Source organism: Netta rufina, assembly GCF_964035555.1.
Source record: "Netta rufina genome assembly, chromosome: 13".
In the NCBI taxonomy this organism is placed as follows: domain Eukaryota; kingdom Metazoa; phylum Chordata; class Aves; order Anseriformes; family Anatidae; genus Netta; species Netta rufina.
In genome coordinates this window covers 14325081-14349274 of record NC_140136.1, presented here as the reverse complement: position 1 = coordinate 14349274, position 24194 = coordinate 14325081, and the positions used below count along the sequence as shown (strand labels likewise).

At 39.3% G+C, this 24194-nt stretch overlaps 1 protein-coding gene across 5 annotated transcripts; it reads right to left on the bottom strand.

The window, feature by feature from the left end:
• Positions 1 to 3680: 3680 nt before the first annotated feature.
• LOC311214047 (dipeptidase 2-like) lies at positions 3681 to 20252 on the bottom strand. 5 transcript variants are annotated; one of them, XM_084294433.1, is made up of 12 exons: positions 20118 to 20252; positions 12801 to 12945; positions 11915 to 12041; positions 11276 to 11405; positions 10817 to 10958; positions 9884 to 9953; positions 9399 to 9575; positions 8900 to 8987; positions 8174 to 8249; positions 7846 to 7938; positions 7089 to 7224; positions 3681 to 5961 (listed from the first exon to the last, which is right to left on the bottom strand). In XM_084294433.1, the coding sequence occupies exons 2-12, from the start codon at positions 12932 to 12934 to the stop codon at positions 5767 to 5769; spliced, it is 1368 nt and encodes a 455-aa protein (XP_084150559.1). In that variant the 5' UTR covers positions 12935 to 12945; positions 20118 to 20252; the 3' UTR covers positions 3681 to 5766. The 5 variants fall into 5 exon arrangements, with proteins under 5 accessions (XP_084150559.1, XP_084150560.1, XP_084150562.1 ...); XM_084294435.1 differs by lacking the exon at positions 3681 to 5961 and adding an exon at positions 6736 to 6861; XM_084294434.1 differs by lacking the exon at positions 7846 to 7938.
• Positions 20253 to 24194: the final 3942 nt, after the last annotated feature.

Genomic DNA, 24194 nt, shown 5'->3' with positions numbered 1-24194 from the left:
TTTTTCAGTTCAGTTACATTTTTAGCATGGATAGATTTGTCATGATCTATTTCTTTTTAATAAAAGGCTCAAAGAAGAAACTGAGCACAGGCTTACCCAAGATTCTTTAGATGTTCTGAGTTTATCTACAGGAGGATACTCAGGAAAATTAATCCAAGTGGGCTTTTCAAACCTATATTAAACTTTTTTTTCAAAAATTTTTATTCATACTAAAGGCACCTTCATTTGATTTGTCTGGCAAAACTTGCCTTAACTTCAGTTTTAATCTTAGCTATTTTAAAACCTATTTTGTTTCTCAGAAAAACTCATGGGGGAACTTGAATTCATGCTTTCTTGGCACTGCTTTTCTTTCATTGCACTTTGGACTCCATGGGTGAAAGACATGCTTTATAAAAATACTGAGACCAGATGCAGAGAAAGAATTTCAGAGAAAATTACTTACCCATTAGAGGGGTGAGGATTAGCCCAGTGAAGGTTACAAAGCAACCTGGGGAGAAACAACAGAAACAGAGCAAAATCAAGCGTCTTCTCACTTGGTTCTGGTCGTCAAGGCCTTGCTTATAAACAGCAACATTTATGTGATATAAGCTAAATGAGGAACTTCATGTAGCATCTTTTACAACTTTTACAACAGATTTTTCATGACAGGAGCTGCTGAGCCAAGTCTAAGATCTTCTCTAGGGTCACAGTTTTAAGGATATGATGCATGCCATAAGGGTTGTTTGTTGATTTTGCTTTGAATGAAAAAAAAAATTATAAGTGGCAATAATTTCTCAAACAGCATAAACACTGGGGAAAGAATTGGCGCCTTTGCAATTTGAGTGGTAGGAAGTGAAACAGGCTGTGAGCAGCTCTCATCTGTAATGCTAGACCAAGAGACTGAGAGATTTTAGCTGTCACCAGAGATTCTGACACCTATGAAATATAGAACTGAAACAAAAATGCTTCCTTTTTTCCATAGAATTTTGTTTTTCCTCTGATATAAATTATATAATCAACTTATAAATAAATATGATGGTTAATAAAAGATTTTACTTTCATCTGGTTTAAAAAAAAGAAAAAAAGAAAAAAAAGGCAAATTAAAGGAACACCAAACACCCACCACCACCTCACGGTGTCCTGTGTAGTTGTTAGGCTTGTAAGTAATCTATCAAGTTAAAAAATAAAACCAGATTAAAGAATATATACAGTTCCTAAAATACTGACTCAAGCCTTCCAAAATGGCCCAAGAAACATTATCCCATATTAGTCTATCCTGAACGCAGCTCCGGAAATCCACTAACATACCATTCTGGGTCTGTGAATTAAATCCAACAAATCTAAAGAGCAAATTTGAAAGCCAGTTTGTTTTGTTTTGTTTTGTTTTGGGTGGGGGTGTTATGTGCATGTTTGTAGATTAGATGTGTTTTGTTTTCAGAATCTGAAGTAAGTTGATCATTTCCATATGTGTAAATCCAGGGAAGTTCAAACAGACAAACTGCTGCTTCCAATAGCAAACATAGGGAAAAAAAAAAAAAAAAAAAAAAAAGCCTCAGTTGCTGCAGTCTTGCTCTGCTTTTCTGCTTCTCCTCTCCTCTAACACTGAACATGGGTAACCCTGAGAGAGCTGATCAGCAGAAAACCTATCACTTGAGGGAGGAAAACAGAGGAAAACAGTTTTCGGCTAGATCAGCCCCCTAAAACAGCTTACTATGTAGTTACACAAGCACCAGTGTTGCCACAAGGGACAGGGGAGACAACATGCAGACCAGAGGCAATGTAGCACTGAACCAGTCAAAGCTGACACTGGCATGAACTGCTATAGCATTGCGGCACAGCGCCTTACTCCAGAAGATGATTGAGATGTAATGATGCCCAGCTCTTCAAAGTTGACTCTGTGGTGCAGATGGCCACTCAACTTTAAAGTCAAACAGAAGTTAATGGACTTAATATAGGTGGCCTGAGTAAATGTATGAAGTTTACTGACCTTGAAACATAGAAATATGCTGACATATTGCTTGAGCAGCTCAATGATATGTAAGAGGGAATGCACATGTGGAGCACTGATCAACTTCAGTACTGCATATCCAATGTAAAACTTGTGAAAGTCCTTTCATGGCCCATAAAAGTCACCCACTGAGTGAGGGTTAGATGCATGAACTGAACTACTCAGATCTTACCCAACAGATCAGCTCTATGTGTAAAAACAGCAACAGATTTTTTAGGCCTCGTTTCTGGCATCACCACATACCCAGATGAGACAAATGAGAATTGCAGTTATTTATTTCTGTGGATGCTACAGCCCATTAGTCTAAAAAGGGACTTGGGAAAGGGTGCTGGCACAAACCCTTTAGAATCAAATCAATAATCTGCATTATTTTGTCTGGAGTTTTTGGCTGTGCATATATCGCATGTGAAAGCACAAGCCTTGGATTTTTAAAGAAGTCCTGAAGTTTGGCTCTTATTTACAACACCAGCCTAAGGTACCTTGTAGTATATACATTTTTATACTTACAGAAATAGTAATAGCTGTTTTCAGTATTCACATTAGCACAACTCATTATTTAGAAAAGGTAAACAATGAATCCTTCATTTGGCAACCAACAAAGTCTATTACAAAGTTGCTATCTTAATTATATCTGATATTTCAGTGATACCACCAGCTGTAACAGAATCAGTCAGTTTAGCTATCATACATTGCAAATTACCAGTGAAAATTGCTCTTATTAATCAGTGTAGGGCAAAGGCATTCAGTTTCTGGATGAATCATCCTATCCATTGGGAGACAAAAATCAGAGTGCAATCATTTTATGCTTGAGCTGTTGGAAATGCAGTGTTGTGACTGCTTCTACAAGCTGCTGTCAATGGGACCAGAGACACTAGCACTCAGACTAAAGGGACACTACAGTTTTTCAGACAGCAGTCACAGTCATATCTTGACATGATTTCACTTTTGAAATGCACTTTTACTGAGGTGCCTTTCTAACGTGTTTCAGTTCACATCATTATGATTTCAATTGTTTAAGAAAAATAAATTGACCACATCTATTAGATAAGTAAAATAGCACGTGTAATCACTGCAAGATGCCTAAGATTCCATTTCTTCCTTGATGATTTTGCACTTTCATGTTGGTCTCACACAAACAGCTTATTTGAAATTTTGTCAATTAACATTGTAACGAGTAATGGAAATGGGGACTTCAGATCATTGTACATCTTTGAGAAATGTTGTGAAGCAGAAGTTAGCCTACCTTGGTGCAGACAATCTGTCTAGTTCCCCATAAGCCTTGTTGTCTACAACTTGACTTGCTTGACCAAGTGATTTGCTACAGGAAACACTGTCATCATGGACTTGCTGCAATGACTTTGAGTTATCCTCCTTCTGTCTTCCTAAGTACCTGCTCAGACTTCTCTCCAGGTTAGGCTGCATTTGAACAAAGATGAAGCTGACTGCCTACATCTGGGATGCTTCAGGGCTGAACCTACCTGACTTTCTCCTGCCTATCATGGAAGAGCTATCTTCCGATGCAGAGCACACCTCAGAGGCCTCACAATACCGTGGCCTTCCTTTGCAGCAAAGTTGCACGGTTATTTCAGGGTTTCCTGCAGTTATGAACATTACATTGTTTTGTGAGATTACACCAGTATCTAGACATTTTTAATCAATATTTTATTTAAATTTCATGTATATATTTTGCCACAAGATTACAAATTACACATTATACAAAGCAATCCAGAATAAGTGCAATACACTACAAATAAAACAAGGAAGTAAACTACAAATATCTATAGCATAGTAAAATAGAGTAATGTAAAAATACTATCCATATCTTAAAGAAGAGGAATGTATATTAAATCCATGCTACGATATCAAAGGAAAGTACAAATTAGGCAGGAATGTGGCAACACACTAAAAATTATAAGTCTGAAAGGAATAAAGAAGCATCTTACATTTTAAATATGCATTAAACTTAATATAATGGTACTAATTTTGTGAAAAGAGACCATGGATGGCAGTTTTCTAACAGCTTATGAAGCTATTAGCAGAAGAACTGATGAGAAGTAAACTGATGATAAGAAGTAAATATCTGCAAATATCTATTCCATTCTTCATTTTACCAGTATCGTGCACTTACAAAACAAGTTCTGATGCCAGTTAGGCAGTATCAGGAAGGCAAGACTAGTGCTGTAATTCTCTACTGTATCTCTATAACTGGGCTCAATATTTGTTGAGAAACTGCTTTTAAAAACTTGGCTTGTATGCACTAGAATATTCAACATGGCTTAGAGCCTATTAAGAATATGCTCATCAAGGTGACCACCTTCTCAGAAGAGCTAATGAAGCTTCATTTTGAAGCAATAAAAGGAACTGTCTTCCTCCAGAAACCCAACTTGCAGACGAAAAGCAGGAATGGATGGCAGGAACAATCTCAGGTGACTCTGGAGAACAACTGACTTGTTGTTTCCATTCTGTTTCTGCTTGGCATTATCTTTCAATTGCTAAATAACTTGTGTGTTAGAATACAGGACTTTAATTTATATTAAGGTTATATTATGCAGATGTTCCATCAGTAAATAAAAACATGTATCACAAGATAAATTAACAAGTATCATGAGATGGTATTTACAAGCAAGAGGTGGGAAATGATCCTACAGAGATTTAGTGCTGCCATCTTATAATTTCATGATGAATCTCAGACTATTTGATTAAAATTCCAGCTTTGAGCCTTGAGAACCTGCCAAGAATAGGCCTTTTGCACAAGGACAATTCTCTTCTGTAAAACAGGAGCTGCTAACCTCACATACCTTGTGGACTTGAAAACAAGTTCCAAAGATTTCTTTCTAATCTCATGTTTTTTAATCTTTTGATGATGGTCTGATTTTAGCATGGATAAAATTTTATTTAAATACTTCTTTGCTTTTGATACTGCAGTAAAAATAACAGAACAATATCTTACTCTCTGAGTACCCAGAATTCCTGCTTTGGCCTGGCTTACTCATGTTCTAACTCCATGAACATGCAGCAAACAGCAGTTCCCAAATTATACAAGGATATCTACAGCACTATCTGGACATCTGTTCCTTTATTTTACTGACACCTGAATATAAGACACCTACCTTCTCCCTTCATAAACTCTCCAGTTGCCCATTGTCCTGGTCAAGGTTCAAAAATAAGAGTTTAGTATTGCAAAACAGATGCCTAGAGCTAGTGGCAGGCATGAGAAATGAATTCAAATAGTCATATCATCCAGTTTGTTGTCTAGAACACATACACACACACAAATCACACACAACCACTACTCTACACATACCAGAGTGGAGGTGTCTTCTCTGACCAAGCCACTGACTGATGATGAAAGCTGCATCACGTGAAAAGAAGTAATATCTGAAAACATCCCACTACAGATGTCTTAATGTCTTAGTCGCATTCTCTCATTCCTGTGTAGATCTGCTGATTCTGGACTGACCCTGGTATTTACATCAACTGCCACAACATGGGTACCAAAAACACAAGTCATGTATTAGAGGATTTATTCATTAAGTGTGAATACTTTCCATTTACAGTGCTGGTCCTGACTTGGCTGAGATGACAAAGAATTTACCACTTCAAAGCCTAAATGCTTTTGCCACAAGACTTAAAGTCTACATTAACTTTCAAGTATGTGGGTGAAAGTATAGAACTTACACAAAATATTTTAGCAGAGCTCTACATTAACAACCCCCAAAAAAGATACTAGTGGTATTGCAGGTTACTCCATCTCTTTCTCTCTCCAGGCTCCATAAACTTTATGATCCATAATACAATATTAAATACGGTACAATTACAAGTGTCAGACTAAAAGACTGTGCCACAGAAGAAAATCCAAAAGAACTGATTGTCTCAATCCGATAATTATGTAGGTCTAGGCGACAGGAATTTTGTACTTCTTTGTGCAGGATTTCACTCTCGCCTACATCCATTAGACCACTGGAGTTCCGCACCTAGAAAAATGCAAAAGGTTGCACCTGAAAGCAAGACTGGCATAACAGCAAAAAGCTTTATGTAGCTGGTAAATTCAATGCCATGTCAAGTGAACAGAGTCAAACTGTATTGCAAAAAAAACACAACTGAACTTGGGGAAAGCAACACCATTATCCTCATGTTTGCATTCCAGTGAAGTTTTTCCCAGAATTAGTTACAGATAAATTATAGCACAAGTCACAGGCTGTTCTTTGTCTCGGCTCCTGCTACGTTTGAATGCATTAACTGGAAAACCTTTTAAAAAAAACAACTCATGAGCATTCTTCCCTGAAGTCAGCTCACAATCTTAAAACAGAGCTCAAACCTCTCTAATTTAGAAGAAAGATAATTACTAAATCTCACAGATTGATTAGGTGTGATGAATGTCAGCTTCTTTATAATGTCAGTCTGCCATGTGTGCAACTCAGCATTAGGTAGATATGTTGGCAGAATGACTGAAACAAAAATTCCCTATTTCTATTCCTCTAACATATCCTAAAAAGGCAACTGGAAACATATATGACCTATATACATTTGTTGCCTATAAGGTTCTGTTTAGGGTATCCTTACTGTCATACAGTCTCTCTTCATCCCTCCGCTCCACTCTCATCCTTCTCCACTACTTTCTGTCATTCACACGTAAAGTTTGTTGCGATCTAGATGTTATGTTTACAATTTGTTAGTGTTCTAGTCATGGCAAGAGCCCTTTTGATAGGAGCCTGATCCCATGACAAGAATTCAATGGATTTGCAGCAGTCAGCATTCCTTACTGCACCAGCGAACACAGCTGGAGCAAGGGCTGTGACGCTGGAATATCCGCAGCTTATCTAAACCGTGAAGTGATTCCATTTAGAAGTCAACGATGTGTATTTATCAGATTACTGTGGAGAGAAAAAAAGCAACAGAGTTCTGTCCACTCTCTCTCACTTTCTTTTATTTTGCTAATATTCCCTTGACTTCTTTGTTTCTTTCCTGGCATTTGGAATTAATGCACTGAGTGCTTAAGCTCCCTCATAGCTCTCTCATTGCGCATAAAAAAAGCAAGGCACCAGCAGTTTCTTTCTCCCCTTTAGTAAGAATCAAGATTCAGTTTAGTTTTTAATCTTACCTTTTCCACTTCCCTGAAGACACGCAGGAAGTTCTCCCTTAAGACCGCTTTTAGTTCAGTTTCGCTCCATCCTCTTCTAAGAAGTTCCTCAATCAAATAAGGGTATTTAGAAACGTCTTCCAGTCCCTCAGGGAAACTGTTGGCAAGAGTCACACAAGAACATTCAGCACAGGTCACTCACTGAAAATATGTAGAAAAAGATTTATTTTTGTTTTTTAATCAGTCTTTTGCACACATTCACTTTTAGAATGAGCTCATTTGGGACCCACTTCTTCCTCTGAGAAGTCAAAAAAATGATGAATCCAACTGACATAATCAGAAGGAATGGGACACGATGCTTTTTCTGCACAGAGTATCTCATTAGCAAAACTAAACTACGTATGAAGATGCACTTACATGCAGGAAGGACAACAGCATGGAGCAAACAAACCAAAAAAAAAAAAAAAAGAGTAAGTGAAGATTCAGAATAAATAAAAACCAAAAAAAGGCTAAGGGTTATACCAGTAAATGCCACCCAATAACACAATATGCATTTATTTTCTGTGCTGTAATGTAACATTTGCCCAGGACTGAACAGGAGAGAGTTTACGTTGTAGGCTGTTCCATGATCTGCTTTCCTCAAACATATGCCAAGGATAGCTGTCCAAGCCCAGAAAGCAGGAGTGGTTTCACAGCCCCAAAGCACTTCGGGCTTTCCCCACTAGAAAGTAACAGCAGAGGAAAGAGTTTTACAGCAGTCCTGGGCTAACACATTTACCATCTGAAGGACGAAGCAGCTTTACTGTAATTCATCATTGTTTTCTGGAAGAAGGTACCCTCCATCATCATTTCTGTATGCAGAAACCACTGCCTAGAAACACATTTGCAGAGTTCACAGGATGTTGGGACTAGTTTCCACATTTAGAGTACTCCATCACAGAGTTCTAAAAATGAATTATGCCATTCTTTCCCAAAGCCTGTTTTAGAGCGCTCATCACAAAACAACTTGCTACAACTCTTCTTCGTCTGCCTTCTTCTGCCCCAAAGAATGTCAAACCCCTTACAATCTAGGGGTCAAAAGTCAATGTATATATGATGTTACCAACCGTTCCACTCCATCGTAGTCACCACCAATCCCTATCGATTCTGGACCTGCAATTTTCTTTATGTAGTCAAAATGATCTAAAAGAAAATACCAAAGAAGGCAACATCTAAGCACAAGACAAGTAGGAATAATCCAGTTCAGACATATTGGTTCCAGGCTACTGTTCTCAATCATGGATTCATAATAAAATATATATATTTTTAAATAAGTCAAAAGGCATCCTGATAATATAGCTTAAATTTTAATAATCCAATTGATGTATTCAGGATAATTACAGGTGGTTATCTGGATATTTTCTGCCACTGAGTGCATCAGGTAGCAATCTTCAAAATAACATCTACACAAATGAGATGTAAACAAAGAAAAAGACATGATCATTACAGCACGTTAATTTCCAACAAATAACCCACATATGCCAACAGAATTTTCTTTACCATTAAATAGCAATGTTTTGCACTCTTAATTAGAAAAGTTTAAGGTGTTTTCTAGAAAGGAACAATTACTTTGGGATTAATTGTTCTTTATTTCAGTGCATCAGTTCCTCAAACTATGCACTTTGTCCTCTTGTTATTGTGTAATGAATATTAGCTCCAAAATGACTCAGAGCTGGGTCAATGTGGAGAAGGAAATAAGCAAGTAGTATAATTTACACAGTCTGAAAAATGATGCAGACAACAGGAAATTCTTAGAAGCCACCCACAAAAATCAGAATATATTAACTTCAAACCTGCGAGGGTAGAAATATTAACAACTTCTCTGCCACAGGCCAGTACATCTGCATTGAAAGTCACCATGATAATTCCCCTGTTCCTTTTCTGAAAGATAGGAAGAGACAAGTGATGAGCGTGCCCTGCAAACTTCATGGGTACCTTATATAGATCGTTCCCTATCCATCCACCAGTGAGCACAACAACACTATATGTCAAAGTTTAGATGACAACACAAGGCTTTGCCTTTATGCTTTACCCTGAATTCATTACATCCTCATGTGGCCTGGATCAGCAGAAGCCCAGTGGCTACATCAAGGAAATTCAACCAGAATTCCAAAGTGTTTGTAGCCAAAGACAAAACACAACCAAAAGAAAATATCTCAGAAGTGATCATGTAACTTGCTGCTCAGGGATCTGCTTATAAATCCAATTCAGAGATGAGAGAATCAAAAGTAAACACTCTGATATGCATGCAAAAATTTGCTTCAGACTAGCAAGTTTTTAAACAACACTCACCAGTTGCTGGAGGATATCATCAGGAACATTTCTCGAATGATTACAAACAGAAAATGCAGCAGAATGGCTGAAAATTACTGGTGCTTTTGAGATATGTAGTGCATCTTTTGCTGTGGAATATGAGGTATGAGATAAATCTATCAGCATACCCAGGCGATTCATTTCCTTTACCACTTCCTAAAACAGATTTACAGACAACAGTGTCAGTATTACATTTCCTTAAAGGAAACTGTTTAGCTGATGTATGTAAGCAGATAAATAAATTCTGCAGCTGTCAGCTAGTTATAATCACACTGTGTCTTTATGGATTTCTATTTACCTATTAAATTAATAGTGATTTATTCACTCACAATTAGTTAGCATACCATCACATGCTCAAACCTTTGAAATCTTTGTTCTTTGAAAATCTTTGAAAAAAGATAAGGTCAGAAGTTGTTAGTTGCATAAGAGATTGCTTAGATTATCACTCAAAAAGAGATCCTTACTTGGCCAAAAGCAGTCAGACCAGTAACACTAGGATAAAAGTTGTGTATTCCTTTAGATGAAGATTCAGACCTTAAAAAGGGAAGTGAGAGAAGAAACATCATATCATTCTGGAAACTATGATATCAGCACCTGAAACGTCTTATGCTATACACAATAAAAGTCCTATCACTTAGCCAAATTTAAGGATAATGAACTGCATAATAAGAATCTTGTTCAAACAGTGCTCTGTATAATCATAACTATTTTGTGGATCATATGTCTTCAGGTTTCAGACTGCTGCATATTTGTGAAGCAATGCAAGACAAGCAAAGAGACGCTTGTCAAAAATTTTCCAATTAAACAAACCTTCATCAGAAAACAAAGATAAACTGAAATGTCCTTTACCTGATAGACAGAAAGCTAGATTTTCAGTCCTTTCTGCATACAATTCTATTTTGCCTTAGTCAATACAAAGGAAGTTTGTCAATCCAACAAAGAGTAGGTGCTAACACTCTGAGAGAGGAACTGAGTACTCATTTCTGTAGCCAAACATTGGACCTGTCCTGAGCTGGCCAGAGAGGACAGTGTTAAAGGCTTCTGACTGCCAAGTTCTTAGATAGCATTTACCATCTTTGAGCCACATCATAGCATCTTCTTTTGTTTGTTGTTGCCTATTTTGACCTATGTAGCCTCTCTAGTAAAGCAAAGTGGGAGGCAATTTTCCAATCTTTCTGTTGCTAGCGAAGTTTAAAAGTTCCCAAACTGTCAGTGTAACAAGCGCTACATAACAGATCCTTCAGTCTCCCAAGTGATTTACCCCCCAAACCTGTCACTGTTGACTTGGTTTGGAATGAGTACAGCACAGGTGAACTGTCTGAATCCATACTTTCCTCATCTTGGAATTGCCACCGCTTTGTATTATATGGTCACATAAACACAGGCACATCAGTTACCAAGGTGTATTGCAGGAATGTGTTAAGGTCATGTAACGAACACCCAGGTCATAATACATCCTCAGTGTCGCCAAACTGCTGTCAATGGAGTGACCGCCTTCGATTCCAATCAAACATGCAATCTTCTTACTGTCAGAGATACCTGGAAACATGAAAGTACGATAACTCCAAAACAATTTCATGACAGATAAGAAGCCAGCACCACTGAGCAACAACAGTTATTGCAAACTGCAAGCAGTACTACTGACATTTTTGTAAGATGGGAGGTGTGTTTATACGGCAAATTATCTCATGGCTGCAGCGGGCCATGACTGTGCACAGTCAGATATTGTATTTCAGTAGAAAAACTGAAGTTACTCTTTAGACCAGGATACTGTTTGCTTGCTTCCAGTTTTCTCTCTTTTGCATATACCTCCAGAAACCCCAGTAAAAATATTCTGTTACAAGAAAGTGTATCACCTTGGGAAGTCGTTACAAGTTCAAGCTCTTCATAGCTGTTACACATCCTCTTGACAACATCAATTTGCTCTAACGTCAGACGCACAGCATCCTTATTCTGAGCGCTGCAAAGAACATACACTGACCAAAACTGAAAGAGACATTGACAAGTAAACTAGATAACTTCTGTTCCAACATGGAAGCTGCAATTTGCTAATAGTGAAGTTTCTGAGTACTACCAAAATAATTTCCTACAGTTTACAAGGGAGTTGCCACTGCAGTTTCGCCCCCCCCCCCTGCAAAGGAAGCATTATGCTGTTGCCTTAAATCATCTACTCCAGACATGATTAAGGCCTCTTGACACATTCAACTATTCTAGGCAGAAGTGCAGGCAGGAAAGCAGATGTATGTTTACTTTAATTCATTTATCACAAAACAACAACTGCTGTTTTGGTTAAGGGTACCTGGCTTATAAAACACAAATATTTGCAACACAAATGTCCTGGAAAAGTGTCTGTGGCTTTTCCGTTTCATTTTGTTTTTTATCTTTCAATAGCAAAAGCCAAAACCAAGGCCACTAATACTTCTGTGATTGGGAAGGGAGTGAGGCAAGTGTAAAATTGTGTTCTCAGACAGTCTTATTGCCATGACAGTACGTACCTGAGCTCCCACATAACCAGCCTCAAGTTTTGCAAGGTTTGTATGGGTCTTGTTGATCTCTCTTAAGTTGACCTTGCTGAGTCTATTTTGGTAAAATATTCTCAGCCGTAGTACAAAGTCGTTGTGGCTAGAAGAGAAAACAAGTAAGGCTTGTGATAGAAATATGCTGTTACCTTCTAATACAAATGTCATTTCTTTAACTCTTCTTAGTCTCTCAGACAATTAACTGCCAATAATCTTTGCTGTAACATATACTTAAATGTCTCCTTCCTTTCACAAAAGATCTTTTTTTTTTTCTTAAAGCTCTGTCTAATCAGGACAGCAAGAATCCCTTTTGCTTTTCCCACTTTTATAGCTGTTGTGATTCTATATCTATTTTTCTCCGTATTATTTCTGAAGGAATAGAAGAACTAAGATCATCCACCATGCTCCTTAGAAGCAAATACTCACGGTAGAACAATCAGTGCTGCCTGTGTTAGAAATAGTCAGTGTTTCTCCTCCCAGGTCAAAACACATTCACCACAGGCAGCATTCCTTCAAGTTGCAAGGGTAACCTTTCAAAGCATGGTGTCTGGCTTCTAGCTCTGAAACAAGTCATGGCTGCCAAAGATGCCATTAAATTAAGGAAAGGACACCATGAAAAGGGAAACAATAATTAAGTGGTGAAACCTGACCAGAAAATCACAAAGGCATTTAGAGTAACCTAGTCCTACAGTATGCACCCAGTGAACTGAAATTCCTTCTCGCTGACAAATCTGTACAACGGTAACTAACTGCTATGTGCTAGGCACAGTCTGCTGTTTCTACTCATCCAAACACACTGTGGCATTTCCTCTTCACTTATCAAGATTCACTGAGAGGGTTTAATCAAACATATTTTATATACCCATCGATTAAACGCGTATCTTGCATCAGCTTGATAGCTTGCTCTCTCATTGATTTCTCGTAGGTGAATGGCACAGAATCGGAGAGGAACATCAGCCATAGCAACAACTTTGTTGGATTTCTCTTCATTTCCATTTTCAAGTTTGCTAAAGCAAAGAGATACCACAATTATTTGCTGAACATGATGAAACAGGTAAGTTTCCAGTCTGCAGACATTGTGGATTTAGTAATATAAGCAGAGGCAAAATGCCCTCTTTTCTGGTAAGGCTGGGGTGAGTTTGCAGGAAGAAAGACCAATGAACAGAAGGGAAGGCAGCCATGGGAAGTGTAAGACTGCTACCTTTTCTGAAAGATTTGAAGACCTCTGGCTAGTCTGGTTTTGCACCTATAACTCCATAAACACTGCTGCTGCCACCAACTGACTGCTGAAGGGAACCATCTTATTCAGAGCTAGCAGGGTGAGGGTGCACCTCCCAAAACGCTGCAACAAGATTGTTTTCTCCATTGGAACAGCTTTAACTTGTTTGTTCCCATTACTGGGGAAACCTCAGGCTGAAATGAACACTGATACATTTTTTGAGAAATTCCAAAAATCTTCTCCTTTCTGAGTAAACTCTTCATTGTTAAAACACAGAGTATGTGCCAGAGAAAGCTATGGAAACCCTACACATTTTTCATATTTTAACAAGTACAGAATGTGCCAAATTTCAGAGTCACTTTATTTTAATGAGATCATAGGTATGACAACTTCAAGAGTAATCAATGTACCCCCTGTTCTTTTTTAAATATAGCACTCAAGCACTTATACAACAGCCTTCTATGTGTTGGACAAAAAGTATTTTACAAACAGGTTAGAATTACCTTCTGTTCTGTGTAAAGTAGTGTAAGATGTGCTAGGAGGTGAAAGTACCTTTGCAGGGAAGAGAGTTGTTTTTCCCCACATTCAGAGTTACTGGCAACATTACCTATGAAGTTGAGAAGCAGTCACCTACTTTGCTTATTTGAGTGACATCCTAATCTAGAGACACTTGCCCTATTAATTCTTTCAAGTCAAAGGAGTTCAGCAAGTGGGCATTGTTCAGCTCCTATTGTACAGCCAGTACTCAAGTTTTTCCAAGGGACAACAGAAGAAAAATAAAGTTGACTTTCCATTCATTGTCCACTATAAGTCAGTGAAGTTCATGTTTATAAACCTTCTGGCAGCAGAGAAGTGTTTTTGTTCTTACTGATTATGAAGGTTGTTTTGTGAATTTCTTGTTCCCAGAGGTAAAAACAAATAGCAAATATCCAAGATATGATGAAATTACAAGGCAAAAGAGATTTTGAAATCAGGGCACTAAGAAACAGTACAGTGAAAAAAACATGTTCTTGAGATTCTTATGTTTCCAGGATATACATTACACTGTTTTCCTGTCACCTGCAATACACAGAGTGTAAATCAAAGAAAAGTTTAACTGGATTATTTGCCCTGCCTATGTCTGAGAGAATGTAAATATGCTATAAAAGGAATTTTGATTTAATAAGCCAGTATAAGTTTAATTAAGTTGCATAATTAAAAAGTTTTAAAATGACAAGTCATTCATTTTGCACATATTTTCTCTCTAAATCAGCATTATGTAAAAAATTCAAAAATAAAAGTAAGATTAAGAAATGATCTCTCACCTTGGGTTCAGCAAGGTGTAAACTGCTATTCTAAAAAGTCCTGTAATTGAGGAAAATTCCTGAGGTTCCTCTTTGGAGAAACTGGCTCAGGACTTTTCTGTTCCACAGGATTTGGGAAGGTACTCACATGTGGGACCATCTCTCAGGAAGTGGTACTTCAGAACAGCGGGAGCATAAAAACTTAGGCAGAAGGCAGTGTAGAAGGGGAAGCTGGTTTAGAATCAATGCTGAAGTTGTCTAGGAAAGAAGCACTAGGACAGCTGAATAAACACAGTAGCATGTATGTAGGCAGAAGTGAAGATCCAGTATAAACATGACACAGGGTGAGCTGTATTCCTAAGGTTAAAAATAATAATAATAATAATAATAATAATAAAGTAATACCACCCACCCAGTGTTTTTCCTGAGAAACCCATTACATAAGGATTGGCCCAGGCAGTACCTGTGATGTAAAGAGATCTGTCTAACTCTGCACAGAGAAGAATGCTGTAGAAACTGATTCATCCCTTTGAGGATGCTTAGCAGTCTTCATTCATCAACAAACATAGCAGAAGCATGATTGACTCCATCAAGTGTCTTCTCACGTACAAAACTTAAGAGGTTTTGGCTAGGCCCTTAGGACAATGTAGAAATCAATTTACATCATAGTCTGCGCATCTGGATTTTATCATGGTAATGGTTTCCTTCAGGCCAAAGTACTTCCCCTAGCATCAGGATGAGGAGCAGACCTCTCAAGACTGGGATGATCCTTTCGGGCTTCCCCTTGACAGAGCACAGCTGACTCCCATGCAACACTTTGGTTTGTCCAGGATTCATACCATACCTGATGGAAGAAGCTTTTTATTCCTCTTATGCCTGCAGAATAACCAAGGGAAGTGTTCCTCCCACACTAACTGAGTAAAAGGGAGCTTTTCCACTTTTATTCATTGCCACAGGTTAATGCTTGTATACAGGGAAAAAATATTGGAAAAGTAATTTTCTATCTTGTGTGTGTGTAACACAGCCTTTACAAGACAAGTATTTGAATTGCCATTGGTAACAACTAAGCTGTGTCAGTTCTGAACAAGTTGACCTCTGTTTTTACTTTTACTAGAGGAAACTGAATATTTATGTATTTGGCCAAAAAATGAGGCACTGCAAAGATATGTGGTCTTACACATTACATCTAGCAACAGGGAAATCCTTGTCCAGATTATGAGCCCTGCTGTGCTACTAGGACCCGCTGTTTGGTTTCTTTCTCTCATTTATTTTCAATAAAATCCATTTACGGAAGAAGGCAGTTTCCAAAAATAAAAGATAAACATGACCACAATGAAGTCTTAGATGCCTTTAAAACTGCAGTGGTTCTCTTAAGTTGACTTACAATTAAGCTGGTGCAGGAAGCTGGAAGGTGCCATGCAGTGGGGAGGTAAGGTAAAACAGGCCCTACAGCCTCCCTGCTCCTTTCCCTGACCAGGCTTCTCTCTCTGAGCCCTGGGGCAGGTAAAGCAAGTATCATTAGTTCCCTTGGGACAAACCCAGAGGCAGCCTCCTGATGCTGCCCCAGGGACTGAAATAGGGCCGTATGTCTCTCCAGTTGTGAGTTCAGCACCGCAGCTGAATCTCCCCCAGACCAGGGTCAGTCCCGGAGAAATACGTGTACCACTGCAAGGGACAACGAGCACAAAGGAAATTTTCTGCTGACTTTCAGCTCCACTGCAGCTACTCAAAATATCACAGGCTTGCAACACACAGACACAAACGCTGGGGAACAGATAAGGAGGGTGGTGCAAAATGCAGCGTTATCTGTTCCTCCACATTACACTTCAGAGCTAAAATGCCTCAAGATCCCCATCTGCTTTTGCACCTCCCATTAAAAGCTTAACTGCTTTCCATCCCCACTATTCTTCTACACGCAGGGTAGGCACAGCAATTTGGGGGCACCAAGCTTAGAAAAGCCACCAGCACAAAGCCCAGAAGAAACTAAACAATGGTCCCAAAAGAGCTGGACTGAGCACAGAGTCTTTGCAGATGCTCGCTACAGAAATGAAGCTTTGCTACTTCCCTGTATTTTGCTTTTACAATTGCTTTATATTCTCCAAGCTCTTTACAATCATCTAGGAAGTTACTATCAATAAAGCATGAGTGCTGAGAAAGCAGACTTTGCAGTGAGTGTTCCCACGTCAGGGAGGACATCCCGTAACAGCGGGATGGCCAGATCTGCCTTATAAGGCTGGGACGAGGAGGGGGGGGGTTGCTCTTTTAAAATAGATGTATTTCAATGGTAAGTTTCACAGTAAAAAAGGAAAGCTTTACTGCATGCCTCTGTCATTTACCATCTTCGGAAATTACAGGCAAGCGCTGCCTGGCCTCTCTTCTCCTTTTCAGCAGCAGGACAGACCTCAGTGCAGGGCATTTAGTAAACAGCTGCTATTTAAGTGCAGCAAATGTCAGTTAGGAATGGCGTTCCTTTCACCCATTTGATGATTTTCCATCTTAATCTTTATTAAAACATTTAATGACAGCCTTGACATTGATACCAGAGTTCATTACATTATTATGCCCGATCAAGTGTAAGAAGTGCCATAAAACAGGGCTCACAGCTCAAGGTAGTAACAGCCTAGAGATGAAGAAGGCTCATGCCCTGCACGGCCCAGTTATGCTGGGAGCTCATGTAGATAATACCAGGGTAGCTCTGAATTAACTACCTCAAATCATGGTAGCAGCTTCATTGCAGACAGCACAAACACCAAAAGATGACTGGGACCCTTGGTGAAAACTTCCTTGCTGATTTCCAGCAAAAGCTTGGATTTTCCCTGTCTCTGAAATAATAATTAAACATGATTAGCCATATGTAAATAGTGAGCATGCTTCTGGAAGAACACATGCATCGGACTGTGCAGTATGTTTTTTACAAAGGGTAGGGATCACTTTGAAATTCCTCTTGTCATCAAGTCAGTCTTTCAAATCTTTCCATATTTTTTCTTAAAAGTCCTTCCACTGTCAGCAGCTCAGAGCCACGTCAGGTTTAGCTGTTCATCTGCTCAGAAACCTCCTCAGTGCTGTCCCAGTGCAATGTTTACAATTTATGATTTCCACATGCTGTTCCTTTCCTCTTTGTGGAGGTACAATGAAACGCCCCCAAGCACTGAGAGAACAGGGTGTTGTTTCACTTACTGCTCAAAAAAAGGGGAATAAATACTGTAACGGTTTGAATGCATGTCAGGTTCCCTAGGGAAGAGGAAGCAACAAGCAGGATAATACGTCCCAGACTTTCTGGGAAAGAGGAACCCCGTAGAGTAATTACAGTACTTAACAAGTCGTGCTTAGCTTTCAGCCTTGAACATGAATGCATCCTTGGACATTTCACATGCTACGCAGGTGAACTGCAGGTTTTTCAGAAGCAACATAACCTCAGTGTGCAAGACTTTTTTGCCCCTGAAGTACAGGAGATTGGTTGCTTTCTATGATATACCTTCCTAAACGCATAACAAGCCAGAACAGCCTCCCAACTACTTCTATAGCACTGTATAACAGCGCACATTATCAGGCAAACCTTGCTTTGGTTGAAGAGTGCTGACTGACCTCAGAGGAAGGATCAGCTGGAAGTGTTTCACCAAGAGAGTAGCCTGGTGACAGCTTCTCTGTTAACAGTCTCCCCTTGGTCGGATCCAACAGTGCTGCTTTCGTAGAATGCAAAGCAGAACCCTCACATGTACTCGAGCAAACAGCTCCTCCAGGGTTTCCCTCTGCAGCCACATTCCTAACTGTACACACTATAGCAGGCTCCAAAGCTACAGACAGCAGGCTGCAGCTGAAAGGGATGGTTTGCCTCACAGTCATCCCCTCTGGGCCCTCTGCCTCATGCTCCTGCCCCTTGGTTAACCAGCATCTCTGCCCCTGTGCTTCTCCATGCCAGGAGCAGTGTGAGCCAAGTCCCCTCCAGACTTCACTGCTGACAGAATCACTCTTTTTGGCAGGGTTTTGTCAAGATCTAAAATATTCCTAATATTTTTAAAATGTTTGGATCCAGCATTCAAAAAATAATGCTACAAAGTAGTGAGAGACGTAAAGGCCAGGAGGATGAGCATTAATGAGATTTAAAAACTGATTTTGACCATAATGGATGTAAATGCTGGGGAAATACTGCTCTTGCAGAAGGTAATGACCTTGCTTCAGCACAAGAAAGCCTATCTGAATACTTGCGTTGCTGTGGAGTTTATCCTCACCACTGGCTAAGCAGCGCACTCGATTATGAACCTGCAGCAGAGATGATGATGGACAGTTTTTCAAAGGAGAGTGTTCTCAAACACACCACAAGTTGTTTTGTTGGGTTTTTGTTTTGTTTTGTTTTTTGTTCTGCCCACATTTTTGAAGCCTAAGAGAGAGCACACTTCTGTTATCTTCTGATGGTGACACATAAAGGAAAGATTTGGAGGAACAGCAATTACTGAAAACACAACTGTTGCTGAAATCCTTCTTAAATGGGTATGCAATCTTTGAGAAGCTTTGCTTCCACACAATAGCAGAAATATATACACAGTGTAAGATCCAAAAAGCTCTGGTGAAACAGCACTTCTGCAGAACTGAAAAGGACAGAGAGCAGTTCGAAGTGGCTTCTTTTCTGCTTTGTGACAACCACAAACGTTGCCCTCAAATGTAAAAAGCATAAATGTAGACTTGGTTACCACAGAAAAAAAAAATCTTTCTCTCTCTTATCTAGAAAATGCTATATTTGATCTTAAGAGCTAAGTGTGTAAGATGATAAACAATAAAATGTCAAAAAATTGGCCGAGCATCAGAGTTCTGGCAAGCTGGCATCACAAAGGCCATTTAGCTTTTGAAGGCGACTTTCAGCTTCAGTTTCCACAAATCAAAATACAGCTCCTATGTGCAACTGCTTTCTCTAGAACTCCACGAGTTCCTGACAAAATGACTCATAAGGGAACACTAAGGTTTTATGGTTTATTACGACTCTGTGGCATAGTCCAATATAACTGCTATTCCAGAAATTCACGTAATTTGTTGCTTCAAAATCCTTAATGGGAATGTAGCAAGCCTTTTTCACACAATAACGCTGTTCTGATGCTACATAAATCTGTTACATGCTAAATGTTGATCCAAATATTTACTCTTTTTTCCATCAATATATGTCCATAGTGATTTTCAGGAAGATTTTTAAGCAGAAAACGTAATTGTATGTTCTTCAAGCTGTTCAACTAACATCAATTATTTATATTACCAAATCTCCATTCTGTGTATTTATACAAAAATAATATTATTGGTAGCTATGAAAACTTCCTACTTAACATTAATCTGAAGTCACTGTGCCCCAAGAACATAGAATAAAAGTACCTTCTAGGTTTCATCCTGTTACAACCTATGCAAAATATTCTTTACACTTTGACAATAAGACTTATTTGCCTTTGAAACTATTTAGGTAAATAAGACACTCACTTGTATCATCATTCAGTAGCCTGTTCTTGAAAACTGAAGCAAGCAGTAGACAGAATTAAGAACATGGCATACTAGGCACCTCTATTTAAATGGCATTTAACATAAAGTACAAAAACCATACAGCTTTTTTCCATGCTGTCTGAGCAGAGTTGAGATATGGAAGTAAACACGAGATTTATACTTTTTCTTGTTTATCTAAAGGCTCCTTGGAGCAGGTTACCTTCTTAGGGAAATGCAGCAGAGCCGAAATCCACATACCACTGCAACAGCTAAAGCTTGGCACCAGCTCCTCCTGGCATCAGGACAGCAGCCAAGGAATGTCCTCTATTGCTGTAGCTCACACATCTCAGGCTTCACACTCAACAGGCGTTCGGAGATTACCCCTCGCACAGGAATAAAGTCAGTGAGAGAACTTCCAGCTCAGCTACCGCCCACCCAGCAACCCGCAAGCCTTGTGCTGTGCATGTTCAAAATCCAGTGTCTCCTCCCTCTTGTGGCAGACTTTTGTGCAGTCCATCCTGCATCTGCTCACTAACAAATGATGTGTTTAACACTGCTCTGTTTATGTGGGTTTAGAAACAGGTGCCCCTCATCGCAGAATAATTTCGGTTGCAGGGGATTTCTGGAGGGATGTCATCTAGTCCAGCCTCCTGATTCCAACTAAGCTAAATTCAAAGTCAGATCAGGATGCTCAGACCCTTGTCCCATCAAGGTTTTGATGTCTTCAAGGAAAAAGATTGTACAACCTTTCCAGGCCTTAAATCCACTGGAATCTCCCTTTCTGCACTTCGTGATGGTTGCATCTCTGCCTCTTGCTGACCCACACTGAGAAGAGTCTCCTAAGAGCTGAATTTGCAGGAGAACCAGGTACAGGTATGCACCATACCACTGACCGAATTTAGCCACACTGACCACATCTAGCCCTTGTTACCATACCTGCCAGGTTTTACGCAGAACTTACATCACCACTCTGTGATATTTGTAAAAGCCAAAATGCTCACAAGTTACAGGCGACCTTTTCAAATACACTTATCTTTCTGAACCTACAGGGGCCTTCTGTTCCCTTTCTGGGAGCTGACAATTTGGATATAGACAAAGAAATACGTGCAAAAACATGATTCTGGAGTTTTGCAGGAAATAAACTTTGCTTATCATCATTTTAATTTTACTTCATGCTTTGAAAAACACAAATTTAATTTTACTTCACTTTAAATTTAATTTTACTTCATGCTTTGAAAAAAGCAGAAGGCCTTCATGCTTTTGGTCACGATTCCACTTGCAGAGAAGAAAACAAGCCTCCCAAACAAAACACTCACAGGGCTGTTGCACAAGGCACATCTTAACAGGAATATGCATCTTTCCTCAATCCACTAGCTCTCAGTATAGGAAAATTTAAACAGAGACCCTTACATCACTTGAAATTCTGCTGCACATTGATAATTTGACGAACTTCACATACAAACATTTATCATCAACTCAAGTGGACTGAAGCACACTACATGGAACAAATATTTTCTTTACGAAATAGTTGTTTCTTCATCTGAAGCCTAATCTAGGCCAGGTCCACTTTTATGCCTATGGCAGGAAACTGTCTCCCAAATTTAGTTTAGACTGGTAACTAACAGGCTCAGGTTAACTTCTCCACACACACTCTAGTTCTAGCTCAAGTTTCCTTGTTAATTCTCAGCCTTTCAAATTCTCATCTCCTACTTTCAAAGTAATTAATAACCATCACTGCTTGTATTTTGTCACCCTATTTTCCCAGTTTTCTCTCCTAGCAAAGCCAAGTTTCACCCCCAAACTGATTTCTACCTAAAACTATTTCCGCATGCCTCTGGAAAATTAAGCTCACCAACTTCTTATTGAAGAACAACTTTTGCTGAGTGACTAAGCTCCTGCTCTGACTTTTAAGAGTTCAGCCCTGTAGGTTCTGAATGCAAACTGATTTTTAAAGCTGCTACAAGCCAACTTCTTTCTTTGGCTCACAGTCAGCTTTCTTCTGTAATTTCATTTCAATAGCCCTGGATGAGCCTTAGCGGCTGTTTGTGTTTAATAATTCTTATAACATGGCATTTGGGAGGTATGCCTTTCCTGCAGAGTCCATCTGGCAGGACTGTTCTCTTAATAAATATCCTGTGAGCTTTCTTTATTGTCCAGAATGTAGTTACACAGCTGTCCCTGATAATAGCTATCGCTATGTTTATATCATGTTATATTCATCTCAGACATATTTTGGAGCAAGCTGAGAAGCTGTAAACTAACTGCAGCACTTACGTTTGTACCAGCTGCTGTCAGAACACAAAGGGAGAACATTATGTGGGGGAACTATTTTTCACAGTAGAAAGGCCTGGTGCAGGCACAGAGCAGCTTCACTGATTTCAGTGCTCACAAGTCCAAAGTGTTTTCGCTGCCAGCACAGATTAACTACCACTACCACTGTTCAGAAGGTAAGGATTTGCAAATGCAGACACCTATTGTGGCAGCAGCCATTTTTAAGGGAGATGTGGTTTCTCTAAAACCCTTGGACTCTGCCAGCTCATGGAACATCTTCCCTACATACCAGCTGTCCCAACTAGCATTTGGCATGGATGTATTTCTGTGAATGAATCAGCTTTGAAACCTCACCACTGCAAAATGGCTAAGGCCATTTCCAGGCCAGGCTGGATGGGGCTTTGAGTACCCTGACGGGATAGGGGAGTGTCCCTGCCCCTGGCAGGGGCTTGGAACTGGATGACCTTTGAGGTCCCTTCCAACCCAAACCACTCTATGATTTTATGATGACGAGCCCCACTGACATAGTACTATAGGTGCTGCTTACCACGTATCGGAACTTGGTGTCTGTCTTCCAAGTAAAGGTTGCAATCTCAAAGGCTATCCCTTTGGCCTCTCTTGTGCACAGCCATCACTATTTTACTTAGAAATCATTATAACGTGTTAGGAAGAGGAAGTCCTAGGTATGGAAAATTTTCTTTGCATAAAAATAGCAACATTGGCAGTCTTAACTACTGCAATGAAATTCTGTTTCTTCTACTGATCTCAGGATTGTTTTCAGGTCCTAAAATGGAGTGAGTTCATACTCGGAGTGGGGGAGGTTCATTATCTGATTTAATCTATTTAATCAGCATAGTTGCAACATATTTCTCAGATAAAACCTAACAAGAAATATTAATCTAAGGTTTGGAATCAAATGGGTTGTGAGCCAAGTCTGTAAAAAGTGTATTTTTCCCCCATTTTGCTCTGTCTTGGTTTTGTGGTCGGTTGAAGCTGCTAGAGTTTCACGACCCTAGTTTGATCATCATCAGTGAAAACATCAAATGATGGCATTTATTCTCAGGATCTGTACATGCGGAACCCCCGTAGTTGCCACTAATACCAAATACAAAAGAAACAGGAAGGAGTACAAAGATGAACATTTCTTACCACAGATACTGGTTTTATTTTCTCATGTTCTGAACAGGAAAAAAAGGCCTTGAGACGCACGCTAAGGTATCACAGAAGTTTGTTAGTCACTGAAGAGGAACCTACAGCTGTATGTTTCCTTCAGTTGGAAGTAAATAGTGCAATGAGGCCAGGTATGTTATAGGATGGACACAGATGTGCAATCACACTGACACCCATCAAAGACTTTCATCAACAACTTTTTATACAAATACCGAAGTTGCTGGAGGTTCTCCTGAATAAACACTGTACTTCAGCAGAATTTACAGTGTGTTGGAAAGAAAGATGGAGCAAGCAGCTGCAGGAAAACAAAACAAAACAAAACAAAAAAGCCATGAAACTTGTTTAATAAGTCATAGTCTACCCATATAAATTTTCCTTGTTTTAAAATACTACTCAGATTTGTAAAACATAATGTCCAAATGCTGAAGCAAAGCAACCAAAGCCTCTGGTCTCCCTGCTTTCTGTTTGTTTAGCTATACATTTGTGCTACAAAGGTAATAATTACCCATTTTTCTTCTCTTGGTTGAAGAAAAGTGAATGTTCTTGCCACAAGGTGGCAGGAGCTTTCCAATTAGAGTCTAATCAAATCTGTGCTCTAGGGACAGATTGCTGGTTGTCAAGACTAAAGGCCGTTTCCATGAAAGTCTCAGAAGGCTTGTGGACAACAGTTGTTGTTTTCTCCTCATTCTGGGAACTATAACTAGAGAGGCATCCTGAAACACTTTAAAACAAAACAAAACAAAAAAGTACTTGGAAAAATTGCTTTCAATTCTGGATTGATTCTGATATCAACACTCTTCCTGTTCAAAAGCAGAATCCTGAAAGTTCTATTATTGTCACTTCCCAGACCAATTTT